We start from the raw sequence: 21,071 nt of genomic DNA on the forward strand, positions 1-21,071 counted from the left end.
TTTGTGTATGTGAGACTAATGTAACTAAGAGAAACGGATGAGACCTGAGTCACCACGATTTCCTTGAGAAGTCAATTATGCCATGCGCTCGGCTGCCCAATCATCCTTGCACTTGAGTAGAGATGAGGCACTGCTAGTTAGCCGGAGCAAACCCAGGATTAGGGCAACAGGTGTCACCTGTAGTGGGTTAAGACTCAGTCTCCCACACCGCAGGCAATTCTGCCGCTCAAATCCAGCAGTCTCATTAGAATAATAAGGGCCTATGCGACAAAGGTAGCTCAGTAGTTTGTGCCCTTACTGCACATAGGTGCTTATTACTTGGATGTCAAAGGCCAGGATCCTGGCAAGGCCCACAGGACCCTTTATCCCTCACACGTCAAGAAAATAAGTCCTTTTAATAATGAATTCCATGAAAACCCAGAATTCCCAGAGTATTTTATTGAGAAATTGATGACCTAGGCTCAGCAATAATTTAACACCATGATGAATTCTGTGAATTGTTGATTTGGATTCCATCACTTGCACTCAAGTTTCAAGCTTTCATGGCTTTGCTTGTAATAAATTAATGTTTGTTCGACCTAAAGTTTATAACAACACTCGAAATAGGACATACTGCAAAATCCGAATTCCTTATGTCTGTGGGTGGGAGACAAGTCTATGACACATGTCAAGTATCCACGTGTTTTGACTGAGCAATGCCTTTGACCAATGTTTTTTCTTTTTTTCGGGACAAACATGTTCCATCCTGGGCTGTTTTGGTACAGTTTTATGAGCATTATATTGTCCAAAAGAAATTAATTTTATATATTTACATAGTAACGTGACCATTACTGGCTTGTTCATCTTGCGATAAAGTGTCACTGGAATGTCTTACATAAAACAAGTGAGAACATGGAATTGTCACACATAAGCAAACTCCCAACTTGGCAGCTATGGGATCAGGAGTCCCCGGTGGATTTTCACTTCGGGGAGACAACTGATATGCATGAGAGTGCGCAGAGAAAATATAGGAAGGGGTGCGTCATCTGGAATGGATGGTGATGAAAAAAGCGTGTTGGTTCAAGGTTCTCTATTGTCATTAAGGGAAACGTGTTAATACTACAGTATTGATAAGAGATGATGACCTACTGAGTGTGCCCCGCGTTCCCTGTTGTATCAGATATTTATAGTTGAGTCAGAACGTTATAGAGCAGAGCATTCGGAGCGAGTGGCACTCGCTCGCTGTGTTTCCAAATCGCTGTACGTTGTTAAGATAATGTTATTATCTCGCAAATAAGTGGATACACCAAAACAAGAAGCCCTAAAGTGATTACCTATTTTTACCTTCATTCCCACAGTGTATAATTATCTCGTTTTTTATCATACTCCTTTTGTCTCCTTTCTATGTTACTTGCGGCACCTACTGTTGTCACAGGAAAAGCTGCAACGTCTGACCGATAATCCGGTCACCGTCAACACCCATTGGTCGCGTTCTCGGCTCTCGACGTCAGTTCCGGTAGGTGAGGCCGAGTTTCCGGCCGCCATTTCGGGCTGCGCTCGGGGGCGGTGGCGCCATGTCCGGGCACTTCGATTCAGAAGACCGCGATGCTTGGTACTGGGGGCGACAGACCCGGGTTGAAGCAGTAGCCCTTCTCCAGGGCCAGCGTCACGGGACGTTCCTTGTCCGCGACTCGGCCACAATCCCCGGGGACTACGTGCTTTCTGTGTCCGAGAACTCGCGGGTATCCCACTACATTATCAACCGGGGGGGTGAGTGCTACTGCGTACGAAGGGGAAGAGAAGTCTAGCATCTGGGCGGGTCATGGGCAGTGGCTACTTACTACCTGTCAGTGCTAATGCATCCTTATATCGAGTACCCGAGAAGGGAGATCTGATGGCTGAAACTAGTATGGAAAGTTTGACTTGGGTGAGGGGGCGTTGCCTAGACTGTTGGGCAGTATTACTACTGGTTTTGAGTCCGGGCCCATTATGTCCTTAAAATTATAAGATGCAATATTAACGGTGCAGGTCCTATTTAGATTTTACTTCACCTTTCATTCCCTTGGAGAGTTTGTATTTTTGAGTTGGTTGCGAGTTTTCTTGCACCATACTACTAGTGCGTGTGTGCATTTATATTTATGAGTCGCCGATAGATCGCTGTCTGGTTGCCTGTGGGTGGTAATAAAAAGGGCACAATTGAAACTGCAGTTTAAGGTAGTGCGAGCTCCTCAAAGTGCCAGGCACACAAGTGTGTTCAGCCTGCGTGCTCGTTCAAAATCCTATTTATAATTATAATAATTTCGTACTAAAAGGGTGTACACAGCTGTTGTATGATCAGTAGCGCCATAAGATTTCTGATTGGTGGTTATGTGGTTGTGAGAGGGTATTACGAAGCACTTATAGCGAGTACTTGTAAGAGGACTGTGAAAAGGGTGATTGTAGGATATGTTGTGTGTCATAATGTAAATAACTTTCAGAAAGATCAGAAAAAGGGACCTGTGTCAAACAATGAAAAAGATGAGTGGGAAAGGGGCGCAAGGGTCGAACTGTGAGAGCATTATAACCTGTTACGCCTGCTTTATTCTGTGATATAGCAGTAGGTTTTATTCTAAGTTTATAGTCCCCCTTCTGAGGGCTCTAGCGGTTGTTGAAGGCCCTGAACCAGAGCGGAAAGTGCTCATGAGGAAGAACGCCTTTAACAACCTGTATAGCCCTCTGTACCAAGTCTATATATAAACTATTGGAACATTACATTTACTAAGAGTAGAATATTCTAAATTAAAAAGTTAGAACACTAAAGAACAAGCATTGGATTTGCTGATAGGTCTAGCCTTTGGGACGTTATACGTATTTAGCCATGCAGTACATTAAACCTTTATAAGAACTAAACTCTGTGCATTCCTTCCTACTTTTGGCATTGAATTTTAATGGTCAAAACATCCCTTAGAGGGCACTGCAATAGAAATAGCATTTGGGGAAAACATGGTCATGTAACCATATACTCAGCCCCAAGAGGGCATAACCACGTGAAAAGAGCAGACAGCATTGTAGTATTACCACATATTGAACCCCTAGAGAACCTAGTGCATTGCACATTGTCAGGCCCAGCAGGTTTGCTGAAATATTATTATAAATAAGGTCTTCAGAACACAATCTACTTCCAGGTGTAAAGCAAAAGCTCTAGGCATGAGAGAGCTTAAACATGAAATAATGGGAGATGTTATGATTTTGCCCACCACAGAGTGAGAACACAGAAGATGAACTGGACAGACTGCTGAACAGTTTGGTGGTGGTTCCATTGTCCTGGGACTACCACAGGCTGTTTTATGGACAAACACGTTGTAAACTGAGTGTCCTGCAAAGCATTGTTGGGCGAGTTATCGGCGTGCAGTGAATTTTGTAAACTTAGGAATGGGGCTGCATATTTAACCAGTGCTCATGTAAATCGCTCCAATCTACCTGTCTGAGTTTGCATAGAGGCAAATAAACTAGAGGACACCACAAAAATATAGTATTTTGAAGAAGCAGGTTCATGTAAACATATGGTCAGTCCCTAGAGGGCATAGCCACATGAAAAGAAAAGAGCATTACGGTGTAAACATATATTCAGCCCCTAGAGGACATAGTACAATACACATTCTCAGGCCTAGCAGACCTACTAGAATATGATAAACAAACCCCTTAGAATACAAACTACTTCCAGTTGTAAAGCAAACTCCAGCCATGAGAGAGCTCAAAAAGAAATTAAATGGTGGGAGAGGTTATACTTTTGGGGTCCCTCCAGCCTAGTGTGGGGTCACAGAAGATGAGCTGGACAGAAATAGCACATTGTGCTGAACATTTTTGTGATTGTCCCAGGACCACCACAGGCTGAATTATGGGCACAAATGTGTTGTGAAAGGAGTGTCCTGATAAGCATTATGGGACGATTTATCTGAGTATAGTGAATTTTGTAAACTTGGGAAGAATTTAGGAATGGGACTGCAAATTTATCCGGTGCTCATGTAAAACGCTCTAATCTTTCGGCCTGAGTTTGTGCGGAGGCAAAAGAAACTAGAGGGCACCACTATAAATATAGTATTTGGAAGAAGCAGGGTCATGTAACCATATAGTCAGCTTTTAGAGGGCATGACCACATCAAAAGAAAAGAGAATTACAGTGTAACTATATATTCAGCCCCTAGGGGGCATTACATATGTTCAGGCCTAGCAGACCTGCTAGAGTATTACTACAAACGAAGTCCTTAGAACACAAACTACTCTTTGATGGTGGTCCCATTTCCCTAGGACCACCACAGGCGGAGTTATAGGCAAAAATATTGTAAAAGGAATGCCTTGCAGAGCATTATGGGACGAGTTTCAAGAGTGCCGTGAATAATGTAGTATCCGCTCTGCCGATTGGCAGAGAGAGCCACATTGGGGGGGGTTCTCTTGTGTTTTTTTTTTTGTATTTGAAAGGCTCCCTGTTTGTATATTTTTCAACTGCTAAACTTGGGAAGAATTTAGAAATGTGCTGTAGGTTTAATCGGTGCTCATGTAAAGTGCTCCAGTCTTCCAGTGGAGTTCCTGCTATACAAATAAATAAAAAAGAATCCCATGCAGCCTTTGTCGGGTGCAGACATGCAAAGAAACAGCAAGATGCCAGAGGAAGAAACAACATGGCATGAGCGTTAAGCGGCAAAGGAAAAAAATAGTTAACATTAAGGTATGCGGAAGATCATACAATAATCCATGTAATAGGGTCAGTCTCCATGGTGGGAACAAAACAGCCTCAAAGTGGGACAAACCTAAATCATTTACCTAACAAAACAAAGCAATTTTTAAAAGCAGGCCAAGGAATGAATTAGTGATGGACGAGGTGAAAGTCCACAGAATTGATTAAAGCATGTAGAGAGGCAGCGCATGGGTGCTGCCTAGATGTGACCTAAAACACTGGTATGTTGGAGCCGAGGGCTTATATCAGCCATTTTAAGCCCAGCGTTACAACATTGTCTTCAGTTGTTCCATATTCCAATGTGCTATTGGCCCTTAGTGAAATAGTGACTACATTACCAATGCCGGGATGTGAGGCATATAAATATGCAATAGCTTCTACCGTAATTATTGGTCACAGTTTCTTAAACATCTATTGAATGAGATACTGCATGTCTGTTCTGCTTGGAATTGTGCTGCTGCAGTCAGTTCTACCTGATAGAAATGGCCTCACCTGACAGCACAATATGTGGTCTTCAAAACAGGTGTGACAGGATAGAGACGATTCCTCGCGGATACAGTGTCTGTCTGAACCAACTAATGCCACACAAGCTGATGTTTCCAAATGAGTTCTAGGAAGTTTGACAGTGTGGCACTCACTGACGCACGCTCTGCACCGGTGACTGTTCTGTGGTCAAATACCACCATATTGGTATTTACTCCTGAACTCAGTTGCCCTATTCCAACCTTCCTATACCTGCTTAAGTGCTTTGTGCTGCTGTTTCCCTCTTTTATTTTTACTTTGAAGGAGTGCTCCTTCACCAGGATGGGTATTAGTGTTCTTTTCAGCAACCAGTGTCACTGTCGGGGGAGATGTATACATATCCTCCAGCCACATTTCTTTCCCTTCAAGGGAGTGCCACGTTTTTCCCCCTTAATCTTATTTCCCTCTTGCTGCTCACTCGGTGTAATTCCGTTGTGTAGTGTACCCCAGCAGTTTTAAATATGTTGCTTTTATTCTGCATACATTTCAGTTGTGCTCACCTTGCTGTTTGTACAGTTAGCTCATTTTTATCTACAAGCCTAGCTTCTTGGCTGGATTAAAACAAAATATTGGAACTCAGGCAGTTGTATAGGCCAGAATGTTGCATTGTGATTGCTTCTTAGTGGGAGTATTTATACGCAGGATATTCATAGTAAGAATGGGTGGACATATAGTAGCAGCCAGCATGCCTTTGTTTTTTAGCATTATAACATGCTTCTGTAGATCACTGTCCTGATAAAGCATTAGACTGTTAACTAGATCCCGTATATGTGCGCCAGCCATAAGAGCAAAGGGGTTGGTCCAGACATCGCTGTAATCCTTCACTTTACAGTGCAGGCAGCGTAAGTGCACAAACTTTTTGTCTCTGACAAGTTGTAGCAATAAATTATTTCCGTTCTAATCTTTTTCAATCTTGGGACACGTATAGAGAGAGAACAATATTTCTATTTGGCCATATATAGAGAGAGTACGGAAGTGTCACGTGTATGGGGTGATACTGGAAATATCAAGAGAAATTAGGAGAAATCCAAGTTCTCTTGGTTGAAGTACAGCAGCTGGATTTCACTTTACCATGTCATGGCTGTGGTCCAGCCAGCTTCAATTTGCATGATGAAATAACCTATCTTGGCCATGTGTGTTCCTTATTTTTAGGGTCGAGCCTGCGTTGCATGCGCCCGCGCATGCGTATCGCAACAAGACGCTTTTGTATTTAGAAAAGGGCTCGGAGCCCTGTCAACTTCACGTCAGTGTTTTTTATTGGTTCGTGGGCTTGCCTAATAAAATCTGCTTGCTTTCATTAGTCGAAGGCACGCATACGTCATGCCTTTTCCGGTGGCTAGCCCTCCTCGAGCGCAGCAACCAAGTACAGAAAACATGCGAGGCTCACTGTTTTCCATCGGGCTCGTGGACTTCTTTTTCTCTAATTTACGAGCGCAATCTCGCTTGGCAGAAGTCGAGCGCTTTACATAGTTAATTTCATTTTTTCGGGTTTTTATGTACATAAATGCACTTTTGCCCGATAGGTGAAAAGTCGGGTTAGGAGTTTACAACGCGATCAGCTCTAACATGAGCAAACGCAAGACCCGTTGCATTGTAAATGCTTGTTAATTTTACAATGTCATTTAAAAAGGACCCATAGATACATTTTTTTACAGCACACTATTATTTTTTTAATGTTTCATCAGTCTCTGACCTTTACTACTTTGAAACAGTGACACTTTCTTCCAGGGTGGTCTGAAATGAAGGTATCAAAAAATGGGGAAAAGAACAAACATTGGCAAAGCCAGTAAGTATCTGCTTTAGAAGGCCAGATTTGGCTTTACCGGTGCTTGTGGGCATTGGCATGTGCGCCTTAATGGTGGTCAGTTCTGAAATGGGTTTTCTATTAAAGGATACCATCCTAAGGTGTTTGCTGATGAGTGCGTCCATCTTTACATGTGTACTAGCACATGCAGCACAGTGCAGACTTGCTATGGCAAATTAAGCCCCTTCGCGATGTGCCTAGCTGTGGACTTTGGGCTCAAGGTCAGCCGAATCTAGGGAAACTTGGGTGACCTGTACATTTTGAAAACTAGACTCATCAACAGCTATTTCTTCCTCTGGAACATAGTGTGCTGAAAAACGGACTACAAAATAATCAAGGACAGAATTTTTCCTACCACCCAGCATTCCCCAGAAAAAATGATAACCCACTTGTGTGGGTGGGCCAATTGCCTGCGACATAGAAGGGTCAAAAGCATGTATCGGTTGAGGTTGATAGGGGGCCAAAGCGTGTTGATAAGCAAGTTTTTTTTTTTTTTTAATTTTTTTTTTTTTACATTTATTTATATATTTAGGCTGACTCTGCTTTGGGCACCCACACAAGGGAGGTATCATTTTTATCAGGAGACTGAGGGGGGAACACTAGGTGGTGGGAAATGTGTGCCAGCGCTGTGATCCCACACAGAATTGTGAAGAAAATGTATTATGTTTTTTAAGCTACATTTGCGGTTTGCAGGAGATTCTAGGTAAGAAAACGTTAGGGGATCCAAGGCCCCTCATTTTCCTGTGTTTTTTTTTTTTTTTTTTTTTTTAACAGCTGTTTAAATCAAGTCATGGTTTATTGAGCGCAACTACTCATCCACAAGGGTCTCAAGGCGCCGAAGAATCAGGTTTTAAGGTTCTTCCTGAATTGAGGTAGCCATAGTGACTTGAGGTGCAGGGGCAGGCTGTTTCATTTTTTCAGAAATAAATGTCTTTAAATTCAGCAGCTCCTTTCCCAGCAATGTGCTAAAAATCTTTGTTGCACTACCAGTCATTTTTTAAGGCTCTTTTTGTGCCCCTCAATAACTAGCATTCACCTCAGTGCATTCTATTAGAAAAACGCCAACCTTATTTAAACAATGCAGCAGTTAACCTTTCTATAACATTTCAACGTGCATTATTGCCGTTCATGTTAAGATATGACTGCTCAAAAGTCGTTTATTCTGTTGATTGCATTTTAACCAGGGCAGTTCCATTCGACATGACTGACCCTCTCTTTACCATCTGCCGTTTTGTAATACTATTTTTTTTTTTTTCCTTTTTCAGGTTCTAACCCTCCCCGGTTCCGTATAGGTGACCAAGAATTTGAATCGCTGCCTGCTTTGTTGGAATTCTATAAAATCCACTACCTGGACACTACCACATTGATTGAACCTGTTACCAAATCCGTGCAGTCTGGTGTTACTTTGAGACAGGAAGAAGCAGAGTACGTGCGGGCCCTCTTTGACTTTAGTGGAAACGACGACGAGGATTTGCCCTTTAAAAAGGGGGACATCCTGAAAATCCGGGATAAGCCTGAGGAGCAGTGGTGGAATGCGGAGGACAACGATGGAAAAAGGGGGATGATACCTGTTCCCTATGTGGAGAAGTACAGGCCTGCCTCTGCTTCAGTGTCCAGTCTGATTGGAGGTAACCAGGAAAATTCCCACCTCCAACCTCTTGGTGGGACTGAGCGAGGGACCTATGCCCAACCCAGCATCAACACTCCGCTTCCTAGCCTCCAGAATGGGCCTATTTATGCCAGGGTTATCCAGAAGCGAGTCCCCAATGCCTACGACAAGACAGCCTTGGCTTTGGAGGTACATAATTGGCACAGACTAGAAAAAAATAATCTGTAAGGGCTTTCTTTCCCTTTCAGATGAAACGGCATGTTAGAGGTGTTGCTGAAGAAAACGTTCTCGATGCTTGGGGGCGGGTGCTTCATGTTTAGGATTTCACCATTATATGAACTAGTCATGCTATATGCCATGTTCATATTGTCAGCGCCCAGCTGCTTCTTCCTTTCTCACATTCTCTGCTACTTTGCGGTGGATCGCTTTTTGTCTCATTTTCATATACCTTGTGTTTGAATAGCAGGTGTAACAGAGTGACGAGTGCTAAACCCGATTTTATCCCAAAAGTATGGATTAGTCTGTGAAGTGGCCAATAGGCTAGTGGAAATTGCCGTTTTGTGGTTCTTTTCACGTTTTTTGTAATATGTCTGGTTCCTGGAGGTTTACAAATATTCTCCTCTGGGTATCGTTTATAGTGATGGCACCAAAAAGTAATGTTATGCATACAACGTATACGCACGAATCGTTATCCCTAATTATGCAAGCACGTAGTGGGTTGAAGTCCAGTGGGTGGCAAGTTGCAGGAAACTGGAGATGTACGCACTTGGTGTTACAAAGGAGGTGATAGTTCTGGGATCAGGGAAGTACGGACATTCTGCATGTATGGAAAGAGTCGTGCGGATCGGTATCCTTATGGCGTAATGCAGTTGTAAGATGTACGGAAACGGGTATAGGAGAACGCTTGGGGATTTATTTTTAATTGTGATTGGTCTACAGGTATTGTCGTTGTGGTGGTTTGGTGTCCAGTGGGGAGAAGGCAGTAAGTATACTGCACTGTCATCGAGTAAAAACGGTGCCAGATAGCAAAGGCATGGCGTTTGCTTGTTCGCTTCTATCTCTCACCCAGTCAGTACACGCGGTATACGAAGTATAATGCAAATCGATGCAGTGTTTTGTTATATCCACCGAAACAGTAGCTTTTTCACAAGTGATCTGGAATAAAGTATCTATGTCCAGAGGTGGTATTTCTTTATATTGGGGCTGAAGGGCACAAAACAAGCTTGCTGATTGTATTGGAGAAGATACAACTGTGTACGCTGGTTAGTTTTCCGAATATAAATGTATGTGCTAAATGTATTAAGGGGTGTTAATGTGAGCTGCCTACTTATGTAAGTAGGGGAGGAGGCCAACGTTGCATGAATTGTCTTGTTTGTCATTAAAGTAGACATTGGAGTTACCCCAGGGTGCATATCGCCACTTGTTTCAAGTGATCATCCGTTCTGAATTTTGGATAATTTAAAGGCATTGGTCAGACGTTGAGCAACGTAGGTATAATTGCTTGAGCGCCTAAGTGCTGGTGGTGTGGTGTTATGAAGTCGGTTACTAGTCAATGAAGCTTTGACAGTCAGAGCTACCATCTAGTTTGTCTAATTTACAAAGTCAAAAGTTTGGCAGCCAACACTAGACCTGTTGGCTCGGCCGGTGCTTGTTATCTTTCTTACTTGTCTTTCTTACTAGCCTGGCTGAAAGTTTAACATGTTCCTACACAGCATCCTCCCCTTACCTCCGTGGACATTCCCTACCGTCTTGGGGTGCTGCATTGTCTCCTCTCAAATGCACTGTTATGCACAAAATAAAGTTGTCCCATGGCACTAATGGTTTGTTAGCACATACTTATGCCTTCTTTCTTACTTTAATGTCATGGTAGTAAACGCAGGTCTACAAGCTTCAGATTTCAAAGAAATAAAAATAAGTAGGGAACTACTCTCGCCTTCCATGTAACATCTTGCATGCGTGGAACACTTGGTGTACAGTTTAGTATCTCCCCCTCCCCAACCCCTTTTAAACTGAATGTGGCCTTGCTTTGTGATCAAGGTGGCAAAAGAATAGTTCCAGGAATTGAGAGTGATGCTTGTCAAGTGAATGTGCATGGTGAGTAGTAGATAAACTATAAAGGAGCGTTGGGGGCAGGCAGAAGGTGGGGGGCCACATTGATGACTGCCGATGAATTCTGTGCCTCCTTAAATTTTTACAGGTATGCATTGAGATGGACAGTCCTATTTAAAGTCCATGCCATGCCTCTATCTTGTTCATTAGCCTTCAGCCACTGCAGGAAGGCTAGAGAGACAAATAACATAAAAAAACACGCCAGAGAAAGGAAGATATCTGATCATTTTTGTTCACTTCCATAAGATCCTCTGGTAAACAGTTAAGGGCCACAGTGACTAGTACAACACTCAGTGACTGCCTCCCTGTTGCATAGGTATCACTGAAATTATATGGATTAAAAAAAAAAAAACTTCAGCACTTGAATGCTACGTTTTAGGACATATAGGGGACAATAGTAGTGTTGTAAATGGAGTGCAGCAACTCGATAAGTAGATCATTGTCCTCCCCAAACATAGACATTTCAGAAGGATATATAAAAAGAATTTCAACAGGCAATGGTAAAGATGTAGAAAACTCATATGGGAAGTGATCAGCAGTTTGAAACGATTGGTATTGGGATGCATGACTGATGAGTGACAAAGAGCTCTGATTTGTATTCTTGAGAATGCAATTTATAACTGAAGTCGACTTAATTCTCTTCGTTCTTGGCACTTAGCAAGTCACAAAGAAGCATAGGAAAGACTACCCCATTCTAGCATGATAGTGGGAGACTAACAATGCAAACCCAAAACTGAGTTCGCCTGGGAAGCTAAGTGAACATGTGGAAAAGACCATCTTATCAGGGTCTTCTGGGATTTGTGCAGGGGAAGTTTGTGTTCCCAGCAGGAAGCTCTTGGAGCTTGCTGCCTTATGTAGAGAGGATGGATGGCCACGGACTGTCTATTGTGAAGACGTGGCCTTATCTCTGAAATGATTCCACGCTGCTCCTCTCACCAGAGCCCCGTGTTGCATACAGATAGTCTTGTTGTGTATTGATCTTTTGAGATCCTGAGCTGCTGACGGCCCTGGACTGCACCCCTTGGGACCGAGGCTGAATGAGCCACGTTTCTTTATTACCTTTGCCAGTCTGAAAGTGGTTGGCGTGTTGGATATGTTTGTATAAAAAACAATAAAGTTCAAGCTTGGCTGGAAATGATAAAGCATAGAAGATGGGTTTTCTGGAAGAAGAAGAATGTCACTTGAGAGAACTTCACGTTTAGGCGCTGATATTAGCTACATAATTGTTGCTTATTTTACAGTCCTCTCTCTGAAGGAATTCAAATTGATCACGCCGTGCTTCAAACCTCTAGCCCATAGGTGACAGTCAAACGTCAGCGGCAAGCACTCAATTTACTCATTTTACTGATCTGCATAATGTTAATTGTATTATTTAATATCACGTTTATCCAGATTATTGGTAGTGCTGAAATTTAAAAGGGCAAACGAGCTTCGTGGTATGCAGTGGTTTAAACCAGGTAGCACAGTGTGATATTGGGTCAGGTTTTGAATTTCTCCTTTAAGATAGTTGACAAGTTTTTCTTTCCGTAGATTAATTCAAGAATGTTTAAACACATAAAATTGCGTAGACCGGCTACATCTATTTCTGACTGCATGGGTAGAATGTCCGATGGGTTTTTTGTGGCTGACAAGATAGATCATCCACCTTGGCATTCTTAATGCTAGTTTTAATGATTTTAAAGCACTTGACACTAAAATGGGCGGGGGGCTGGTGTCTTTGATTTGCAGTATTTTCATAGTACGGAGGTACTAACAGGTGTTTTCCTCTTGATTATCTGGACGTTTAGCTAGCAGAGCAGGCTGCTTTGGTAAGCGGGTAAGAGGCTCTGTTGTACGGTAGTGCGTCAGTTTGTGGTTGTGTAATCAAGCACAGTTAAAATTGAAATCTGATCTGGGAAATCCTTTTTTGCGGCCCATCAAACTGGACGACTCAGCTTAACCAACTTTATTCAGGCTTTTACACTTTTATAATAGATGGAGGTAGCAATGAGTCTGTAGTTGCCCTATTCTATTCTAAAGCTAGCATTTGGCTTTGTCTTGGTATTGATTAGCTATGGTAATTTGTCCTGTTTACTGAGTTGACGACATTTCTATTTTAAGACCATCGAGAACCTTCACTATGCCTTCCTTGACTATTTATTACGACAGTTTGTGTATATTTGGGATAGTGTATGTATGTTTTGATGCTTAAGGTGTGTTGAGTTGCAGAACCCTTCACAGCAAACTATTTTCAGTCATTCAATTTTTAAAATCAAAGTTGGGATTTTTGTTTCGTCGGTAAAACAGGAAGAGGCAGTTTGTAAGTACCACAAGATTGCTATACTTTGTGTCATTAAATAATGGTTTGCTTCATTTGCATGCTAGTCTGCTACCCATGGCTCTTACACCGCTTTTGGCTGCATGTGCATCACCTCTCCGGTCTGCTGCCAAAAGCTATGTGACCTGTCTGCACCAGATTTGTGTTCTGCCCAGCTCTATGGCTCTGCTTGTGAGCTCATCTTGAGCCCACCAGCCCTCCTGCAGAGTAGAACTGTTGTTAGGGGTCTTTTGATAAGTCCAGCTATACGGCTACCTGCAGCCCACTCCACTGCTCTATCTTTCTTGTGTTGTTTAGTTGGGACCTTGAATCTCAGATATATTTGGGGTAAAGTTTTAAATTCTCTTCCCAACTGTCCCATGCGGTCTGGCCAAGAGAGCTTTGTAGATTGGTAGACATTACTTGGTCATCAAAGTAAACACCTGCATGTACTGTGACAGATGTAGCTCGGCAGACAAACTGCTTTCCATATCTCACTTCAACCGAAGAACTGACATGGTGCACATCTTTCTATTTTTTTTTTTACAGTGCATTTATCTGCTAAGCCAGTGGTGGTCTATTTTTTAATAGTTCCTACAGGTAGGCACTCCTGTTGTTGAGCGACGCAGTGCTTGCATGAAGACATGGACACTGCTGAACATGCTTTCACAGATTGGTTTTGGAGTTTGATTATACAGCTTCATATTTGTGTGCCTGGCTATTAGTTCTCATGTACTACAAGTTGCATAGCCTAGACGAGCCTGCCACTCATCAACCACATTGCTTTCCTAATATGCCCAACCTTGCCGGCCACATATGTTTTCTTGGCTCTTTGTCTGACCTGCTTTCCCACTTTTTTCCCCAGTGAAATTCAGCTTTTTTTTAAATGTTTGCCCAGTTGAATTAATACAAATGATATTTTCTGTTAGTCTTGGTCTTCATATGGACATTCAGTCGAGCATTGAGAATAAAATTAAAGTGCAGCCATGCACTCCTTGTGAGCTTTCTATAATTGAAAAGAACACTAGCTGGAATTTGAATAGCTTGCTAAATATCTTAAAGCACATCTTATGTCCCATTTCGCCATCTGTATGGTGACTGATCTCTCTTGCTATTCTTTGGCTATTGGGACATCTGTCCTCTATTTCCATTCACGATCTCCACTCCTCGTTTTGTTCGGTCTCACTTACCAAATCTTGCACGCGGTCTGGTTGTGCAGGACGGCTTGTGCACTTAGTGATCTTACAGCCTGCCCGTTGTTTGAATTTGTCACTATATTGTACTTGCTTATTCGACTGCTTGCCATCTTTTTTTTTTTCTTTTTTTCCCTACCCTGTAGCACAGCTTCTTTACGATCCATTTGATTGGCTGACTTGTATCATTCTGTAAGGTATGACTGAAGATGCATGAAAGCAATCACCTTGGAGGAAAGGCCTTTTGCTGCACACACTCGGGTAGTGTCTGAGACAGAAGGTGTACCTAGCAAAACACTTCTACTTGAGGTCCATAAATCTGTTCACTGGGCTACTGCGGAAGACCGAATAGTTGAATCCTTTGGAAAGTAAATTAGGCCTTGGCAAGCAGTTCCATTTATATTCTGGTACTTACCTTTTCTTTTTAAATTAGGTTCAGCGTTTCCAGTGAAAAGTATATGAAAATTAAACCCTTTATAAAGATTGCAAACATTCATTTCATTCTACAGTTTTGAGATGCAACACATTTTTGCTTTTAGTCCAGGAGGAAATATTTTTTCATTTACCTTTTTTTAAGCTATACTTTCTAAACATTGGCAAAACCAACTGTTGTGTAAAGGCAAGACCTCTAGGCTTTGCTAATACTTGTCACTATCTCTTTGGTGGTATTTCTCCTTTTCCCGTCTATTGTGGTGTTTGTACATACATAAGCCTTTCCTATCTGCCATGTACCTGACTGCCTTCATGTGTTTCTTGTTGGGACCATCACAACACTGAGCCTCCACATCATGTGGAGGCTCACTCCCTGTCCTGTTTACAGATTTTATTTAACCTTTTCCTTGTGTTAATGGGGACGAGTAGATTATTTGGAGTTTTGCTAAACTTTTTTTTTCTTTTCCCCTGCAGGTCGGTGATCTGGTAAAGGTGACAAAGATTAATGTTAGTGGTCAGTGGGAGGGAGAGTGCAACAACAAATGTGGACACTTTCCTTTCACACACGTGCGCCTGCTCGATCAACAGAATCCCGACGAGGACTTCAGCTGAGTGTGGCACGGCCATTCTTTCAATGTGGGAACAATCATACTGCCTCCGACAACCATCCAGACGCTTTCTCCCAATGCTGGGTGCTTGCTGGTCTTTCCTATTCGCGTCAGAGCTCCACAGGCAGCTGTGTAACAACTTGACCAGTTAAAGATGTTGTGCCTCCAAAAGGGGTGCGTCATTGGTGTCGGATTAGAGTGTGTGCTGCAGGAGCGCCACTTAATTGTGGTAAATATGGAAGCAGATAACCAGCAGTCAATGCCTCTCTGTAACCTTCCCTTCCTCCATCCATCCAGGCAAAACCAGTGCAAGTGACTGTGACCCACTTCATGAGGCAGACTAGCCCACTAAATCAGTGAGTGGACACAATGGATCATTTTGTCCTGTCAGTACAACAAAAAATATGACGCAGAAGGCCATCTAGAGGAAGTCTGCCGTCTAGACAGTGAGGAAGGGGACCTTGTAGAGAGTTCCTTTGCCAGTCACTGAAGGGGAAGAGTACAGCTAATATGGGTGAAAGGTGATTATCCAGGGACTGAGTGGCTTGTAAGAGCGACTTGCCATTCACTGATATCCTACAGGTGCTTCCTCACTTCTCTCTATAAGCACATTCACCTACGTTTGTACACCAAAGGGGTCAATGACTGTTTAATTTCATTTGCACACTGCTCAGACCTATGCCTGATCGATGCGGTCTGGTTTGTTTCTGTATAGGTGTGAACCATACCTTTGCCAAAGTCTTTAATTGTATTCTGTGGCACCATTCGGTGCCCCATGACCAGCAGCCTAAAACCGTGAATAGTTGTGATCTATAGCCTAGAGTAAACCTGAATGGGGATGTAGAACGTTGTAGGTGGGGTGCTTTGTGAGGTAGTCTTGAAGGGGATTTGGAACACTGACATAGAACACAACTTATTTTGTGTTGTGGTGCGCTAGGTAGACTTTGAAGTGAAATAGACCAGAAGCTAGATAGTGAAGGGCACTGAGTAAATGCATTGTGGACCAATCTAAAAAGCACAAATGTTGCAGTATGCATCGGGGTAAAGGGTGATCGATACTTTGTGCACCAACAGAGGGTTTTAGGAAAACATTGATCCATACTCCCACAATCCAAAGCACCAGGGCTAGATACATTGGCAAGGGTCTTCAGTGCTGTTGCATGGCCTTTGTAAGCTGTGAGCTTTATTTAGCTCAGGTCTGCAAAAAAGGGTAATTAGCACATTCCTCTTAGCGACATTTTAAGTGTAAGAGCTTTATTTGTTTTGCCGCAAGTTAATCACAGGAGAATGTTTATTATTTTTAAAACATTTGTGCTAAATTAATCCCATGTTGTGTAGAAGATCAAAAATCTTAAGATATTTGGTGTAAAAGGTGTGGTCTGGAAAGAAGTGATAAAGCAGCCTTAGCCTAACATGTTTGTGCCTTTGTCAAGTTATTGTAAGGCTTTGTGGGCCATGCTGCAGTTTAGGTGCTTGATCAGAGGATAACTTGGCATACTTTTCTTCTTGGGCGATGAGTAAACTTCATTATATTTTGTTTGCAAGGTTCCCTGTGCGTTGAGATTTTTTTTTAAACTTGTGCTTCCCAGATTCTGAATGTGAACTCTAAATTTTAGGGATGCCTTGTTTCTCGTTAATGCATCTTCTTGCTTCTGTGCCTGTTGCATCTACACAAGTACCAACGTGCCTATAGTCTTCACGGTGAAAGCTCTTTATGTGACATTCAGCAGTTGTTTGAAATTATTGAAGGCTTTTCGCTTTCATCAAAAACTACGTCCATGCTCCACAATGTACAGGGCTGGTGTAACAGATAGGATGTAATGGCCATGTGCTCCTTACCTGTAGATGATCAGTAGGTTGTGGTCTTCATTCTCGACCACTAGTATTGTCCTAAGGGCCTAATGTAGAAATATTTTTCTAACTGAGGACAGACTAATACGTTGCTTGCTATAGACCCGATGTGCACAAATGTGGAATATCTGAGACTAACTTTCAATACTAAGATTGATTTTATCATTCCATCTCTAATTCGGTCTTCTTGATGCCAAATGTGTTGTAATTGTCCACTTAAAAAAAATTCTGAATGTCAGATACTGAACTGTTTGATGCTTATGTCCAGTGCGACAGGCTTATTGACAACGTATGTTCTCATTTTTTGAGAAGAATAATAAACCTTCTAGTTTTATACCAACGAGAATTGTACAGTTATATTGTTAAAGCACACTTTAATAGATGAAGTTAATGTACTGTTTATCTTTGATCAAAGCCTAACAAGTAACCATTGAACATGTATCTGTTCATGGTGCCTACAGGTTTTTAATGAATCATGGAATCCTCTCGAATAGGGTGCCTCCTAAAATAAAACTGGGAATTATAGGGCTGATGCTTGAAGGCTCACTGTACGCTATAAGTCGTGTGGTGCATCTTTTTCACTGTAGATAGTTTGGGAGGCCCTTATAGACAGAGGGCCTTCTTAGTAAAGGTGGAGTACCCTTGAGTTTACTGTCCTCCAGACACAGCACATGAGCTCTTAAGTGCTCCATCAGAAAAAAGTTGTTTTTGCATTCCAGTAAAAATAAAGGTAGTAAGATACTTTTCTGAGGGCCGTTTTTCGTAGTCTGGGAGCAGTACACTTTTTCGTTGCTTTTAAACTGTAAAGTACCTACTGTGTTGAGGAGATCGGAACAAATCATTTGTAGAACAAAGCATACCTATGGCTAGGAGCTAAAGACTGAACAAGTGTAAACTTTAATAATTGTATGCTGTAGGGTGGGACTAAAGCAACATACGGCATCCTGTGAATACAATATTTAGAGCAGAGAGTCATGGCCGCCAGTGGATCCAAATTGGACAACTTGTGAACATTTAAGGTGTCAAAAATAGTCTCGGGGCTTAAAAGATGCAGAACATAATAATCTTGGCGGTATCAAGGACATCAAAATGTATCTGTAGCAACGTACACTTTTGCTAGAGGCTGCAAAGTATTATTTTTTATTTTGAGCGTTGTGCCGATTTTGAAGACGATGCAGTCAATACTATGGCCCTCTTGGTTTCAGAAAGGTTTTTGGCAATTCTGTTAACGGGTACAGCTCTTGCAACAGCGTGTTTTGTGATGCTCATCTAAAACCTGTGCCTCAATGCCTCCATCACAACCCTTCTCAGGAGCACAAGGCTTGTATGTACTCCATCCACTTCACAGCTGCAAATATGTTCCTGCACATCCTTCTTTATGGTCTTTGTATACACATCTCCGCATTTTTAGCTGGGCTGGCATCTGCATTACCCCATTTTCAAAGAAAAGCGGTTATGAGCACAACCTTCTTTACCAGTAAGGACTGTACATTTGAATTCCCTTCTCCAAAAACGTCAGTGAACAACAAGCTTGCCCTCTCTCTAGGCAAGGCAGTAAGTGCACAATCCCGTTCCTTTAGTGGAAGTGTATCTGAACTCCTCCCCATATATATCTTTTTTTTTTTTTTTTTTAACCAGGGGAGCTGTATGAGCACGTCCATTTTTTCCCTTGAGGAAAAATATGCACGAAGTACCCTCTGATGTATATGGATAATAGCAAATCTGATGTACATGGAATGCTATGCGTCTTCACCAGTAAGCATTGTGACACCCCCCCCCCCGAATTTTTTTTTTTTTGCTGCTTACGGGAAACATCGCCTTTTGACCTTTTATTGGTGGACTTTCAACATGTCTCACTCATGTCAAAAAGTGTTTGTGTTGCGAACATAATTGACAATACGTTCTGATGTTCTGTTCATACCAAATTATAATTACTTCAACTGTGACTGGCTCCTCCATGCTGACACTGAATGACTGGTCCCTGAACACTGACACGTCGATGGTTGTCCTCTTTTTGAGGAAGTGGAAGGACGATGAATAGGCAATGCGCAATTGTATGACATGCCATTCCCACCTACATGATATTCCACTGTGGCCACTTTGTAAACACCAAATACCATAGATAAATTCTCAATGCTGACCTTGCATGCTACTGGTTACTTACCCACACTTTACTCATACATGTCGCACTATAGGCTTCATGTGTCGCATGCCATCAAAACTGTTGCCATATGAAAATCTGACATGCTAGAATTGACAATATATGCCTCTGTAATATGCCTTCTGTGCTACCTACCGTTTGTCACTGTGATAGGGTCTCGTTGCTGATAGTTTCACTAAAGGGTTAGTGATGCCTCACTAAGACCCTCATTTCTGACAGTCACTCAAAGGTCATTCTTTACTGACTCCATATGTCACAGTAACAGGCCTTCGTTGGTTTGCGGGCTAATGCACTCCATTTTGGACCACTAGGTGCTGTATGCCGTACACTGTGCTCCCTTTAGAGTCTGTGCAGCTTCAACTCGCCACCTGTTCAGTACATCACATTTCTCATAATAAATGTAACCTTTAAAGTCGGCTGCTATATTGTATTATGTCAACAATACCCAAACTTTTTGTACTAATATTTGACCTGGCGAGGACTCTTGTTGATCTGTTGGAACTTCTTTTGTTAATAATGCAAATAGATTTTTTTAATCAATGTTAATAACACTGCCTTTTGGTAATGTTTTGTAAAAGAGACTATCTGAAGCAAGAATATAAAACGTGCCATTGTATTATAACACTATTCGCATGCATTGTGTGTTCATTTTTATGGGTAGAACAATAAACAGATGTGGACACAATCAGTGTTTGTGGACTTTTTGTGGTTGTAGATCTGCTGGTGCTTTGTGTAGAACGTGCACGTGAACATGGTACGGAATAAAGGGCTGTAGTTAAAAAAAAAAAAAAAACTGTCTGGTTGTAAATGTGCAATTCTAGTCTTTTGGTTTACAAAATAAGGGCAGCTGGTGTGGTGTATGGAGATTGTAGTAAAGAAAGTTAAATGTGTCTGCAGAAGCCCAAGTCTTGATAAGTTTTTTTTCATTCAAGGCTCCTTATGAAGGCATCATTTTACATTTGTTGCTCGAGGAACAAGACAGTAATCGCCCAAGAGGTTTAAAAGCAGTGTTATTAGTGGAAAGAAGTCATTTTATTTTATTAAAATTTTAGTTACATATTTTTGAAGGCCCGTGCAAGCTCATCACCTAAAAATCTGGAAAGAATTGCTCATGTTTTAGGTATAATTCAAATTGACAAGGAACTGGAATCTTCAGATAAGGAAGAATTCAAAGAGCATTTTTATGCAAACCTCATGACAGTCTTCTACCAAACGTTGGTGAAACTTGTCCTACTTTGCTATCAAAGCCTAATGGGAGTTTTGAGTTCCTGCAACTAGTTGCTGCCCCTGAATTCCCTGTGTCTACGCCATTCGCTGCTTCTATGTTTTATTTTTTTAAATGACTCTTATACCCTGGAGTTAGGGCTGGTGTTGTAAGCAGTGGTTCTTTGATCTTTGAGCATTGCTGAAGTGTCGGAGGTGGAGATGGTCTGTTACGGTACTAATGCTTAATGGGCCCTTTTGCTTGGCACAGTCCTGTCTTTCTCCTCTGCTTCTCCAGCAAAGGACCTCATAAACCTGTTGTGGAGTTCTTGTGCACCGTAGGTGCTTGAGACAACATTGTAGGAAGGAAATGCCAATGCAGGTCATCTTGGCCCAGTAAATGCATATTGAGGGAATAAAAACATCTGCCCAGTAGAATGACAAAAACCTCTTGTAACAAGCTGGCTCTCCTACTCTGACATACGTGTTTTGGGCTACCTTTGCAAACTTTTGTAACATGAACATCTGGGATGCCTCGGATTATGTTGCAAGGCACGGAGTAGTCAAGTGTGTGTGTGGGAGGAGGGGGGG

General features: G+C 42.1%; 1 protein-coding gene across 2 annotated transcripts; it reads left to right on the forward strand.

Moving 5' to 3' along the window:
- The first annotated feature begins 1,501 nt into the window (after window positions 1-1,501).
- On the forward strand, window positions 1,502-19,962 carry CRK (CRK proto-oncogene, adaptor protein). Of its 2 annotated transcripts, none has more exons than XM_069226094.1 (3): window positions 1,502-1,749; window positions 8,284-8,816; window positions 15,132-19,962. In XM_069226094.1, the coding sequence occupies exons 1-3, from the start codon at window positions 1,554-1,556 to the stop codon at window positions 15,267-15,269; spliced, it is 867 nt and encodes a 288-aa protein (XP_069082195.1). In that variant the 5' UTR covers window positions 1,502-1,553; the 3' UTR covers window positions 15,270-19,962. The 2 variants fall into 2 exon arrangements, with proteins under 2 accessions (XP_069082195.1, XP_069082196.1); XM_069226095.1 differs by having other exon boundaries at window positions 8,284-8,646.
- Window positions 19,963-21,071: the final 1,109 nt, after the last annotated feature.

Source organism: Pleurodeles waltl, chromosome 3_1, assembly GCF_031143425.1.
Source record: "Pleurodeles waltl isolate 20211129_DDA chromosome 3_1, aPleWal1.hap1.20221129, whole genome shotgun sequence".
In the NCBI taxonomy this organism is placed as follows: Eukaryota; Metazoa; Chordata; class Amphibia; order Caudata; family Salamandridae; genus Pleurodeles; species Pleurodeles waltl.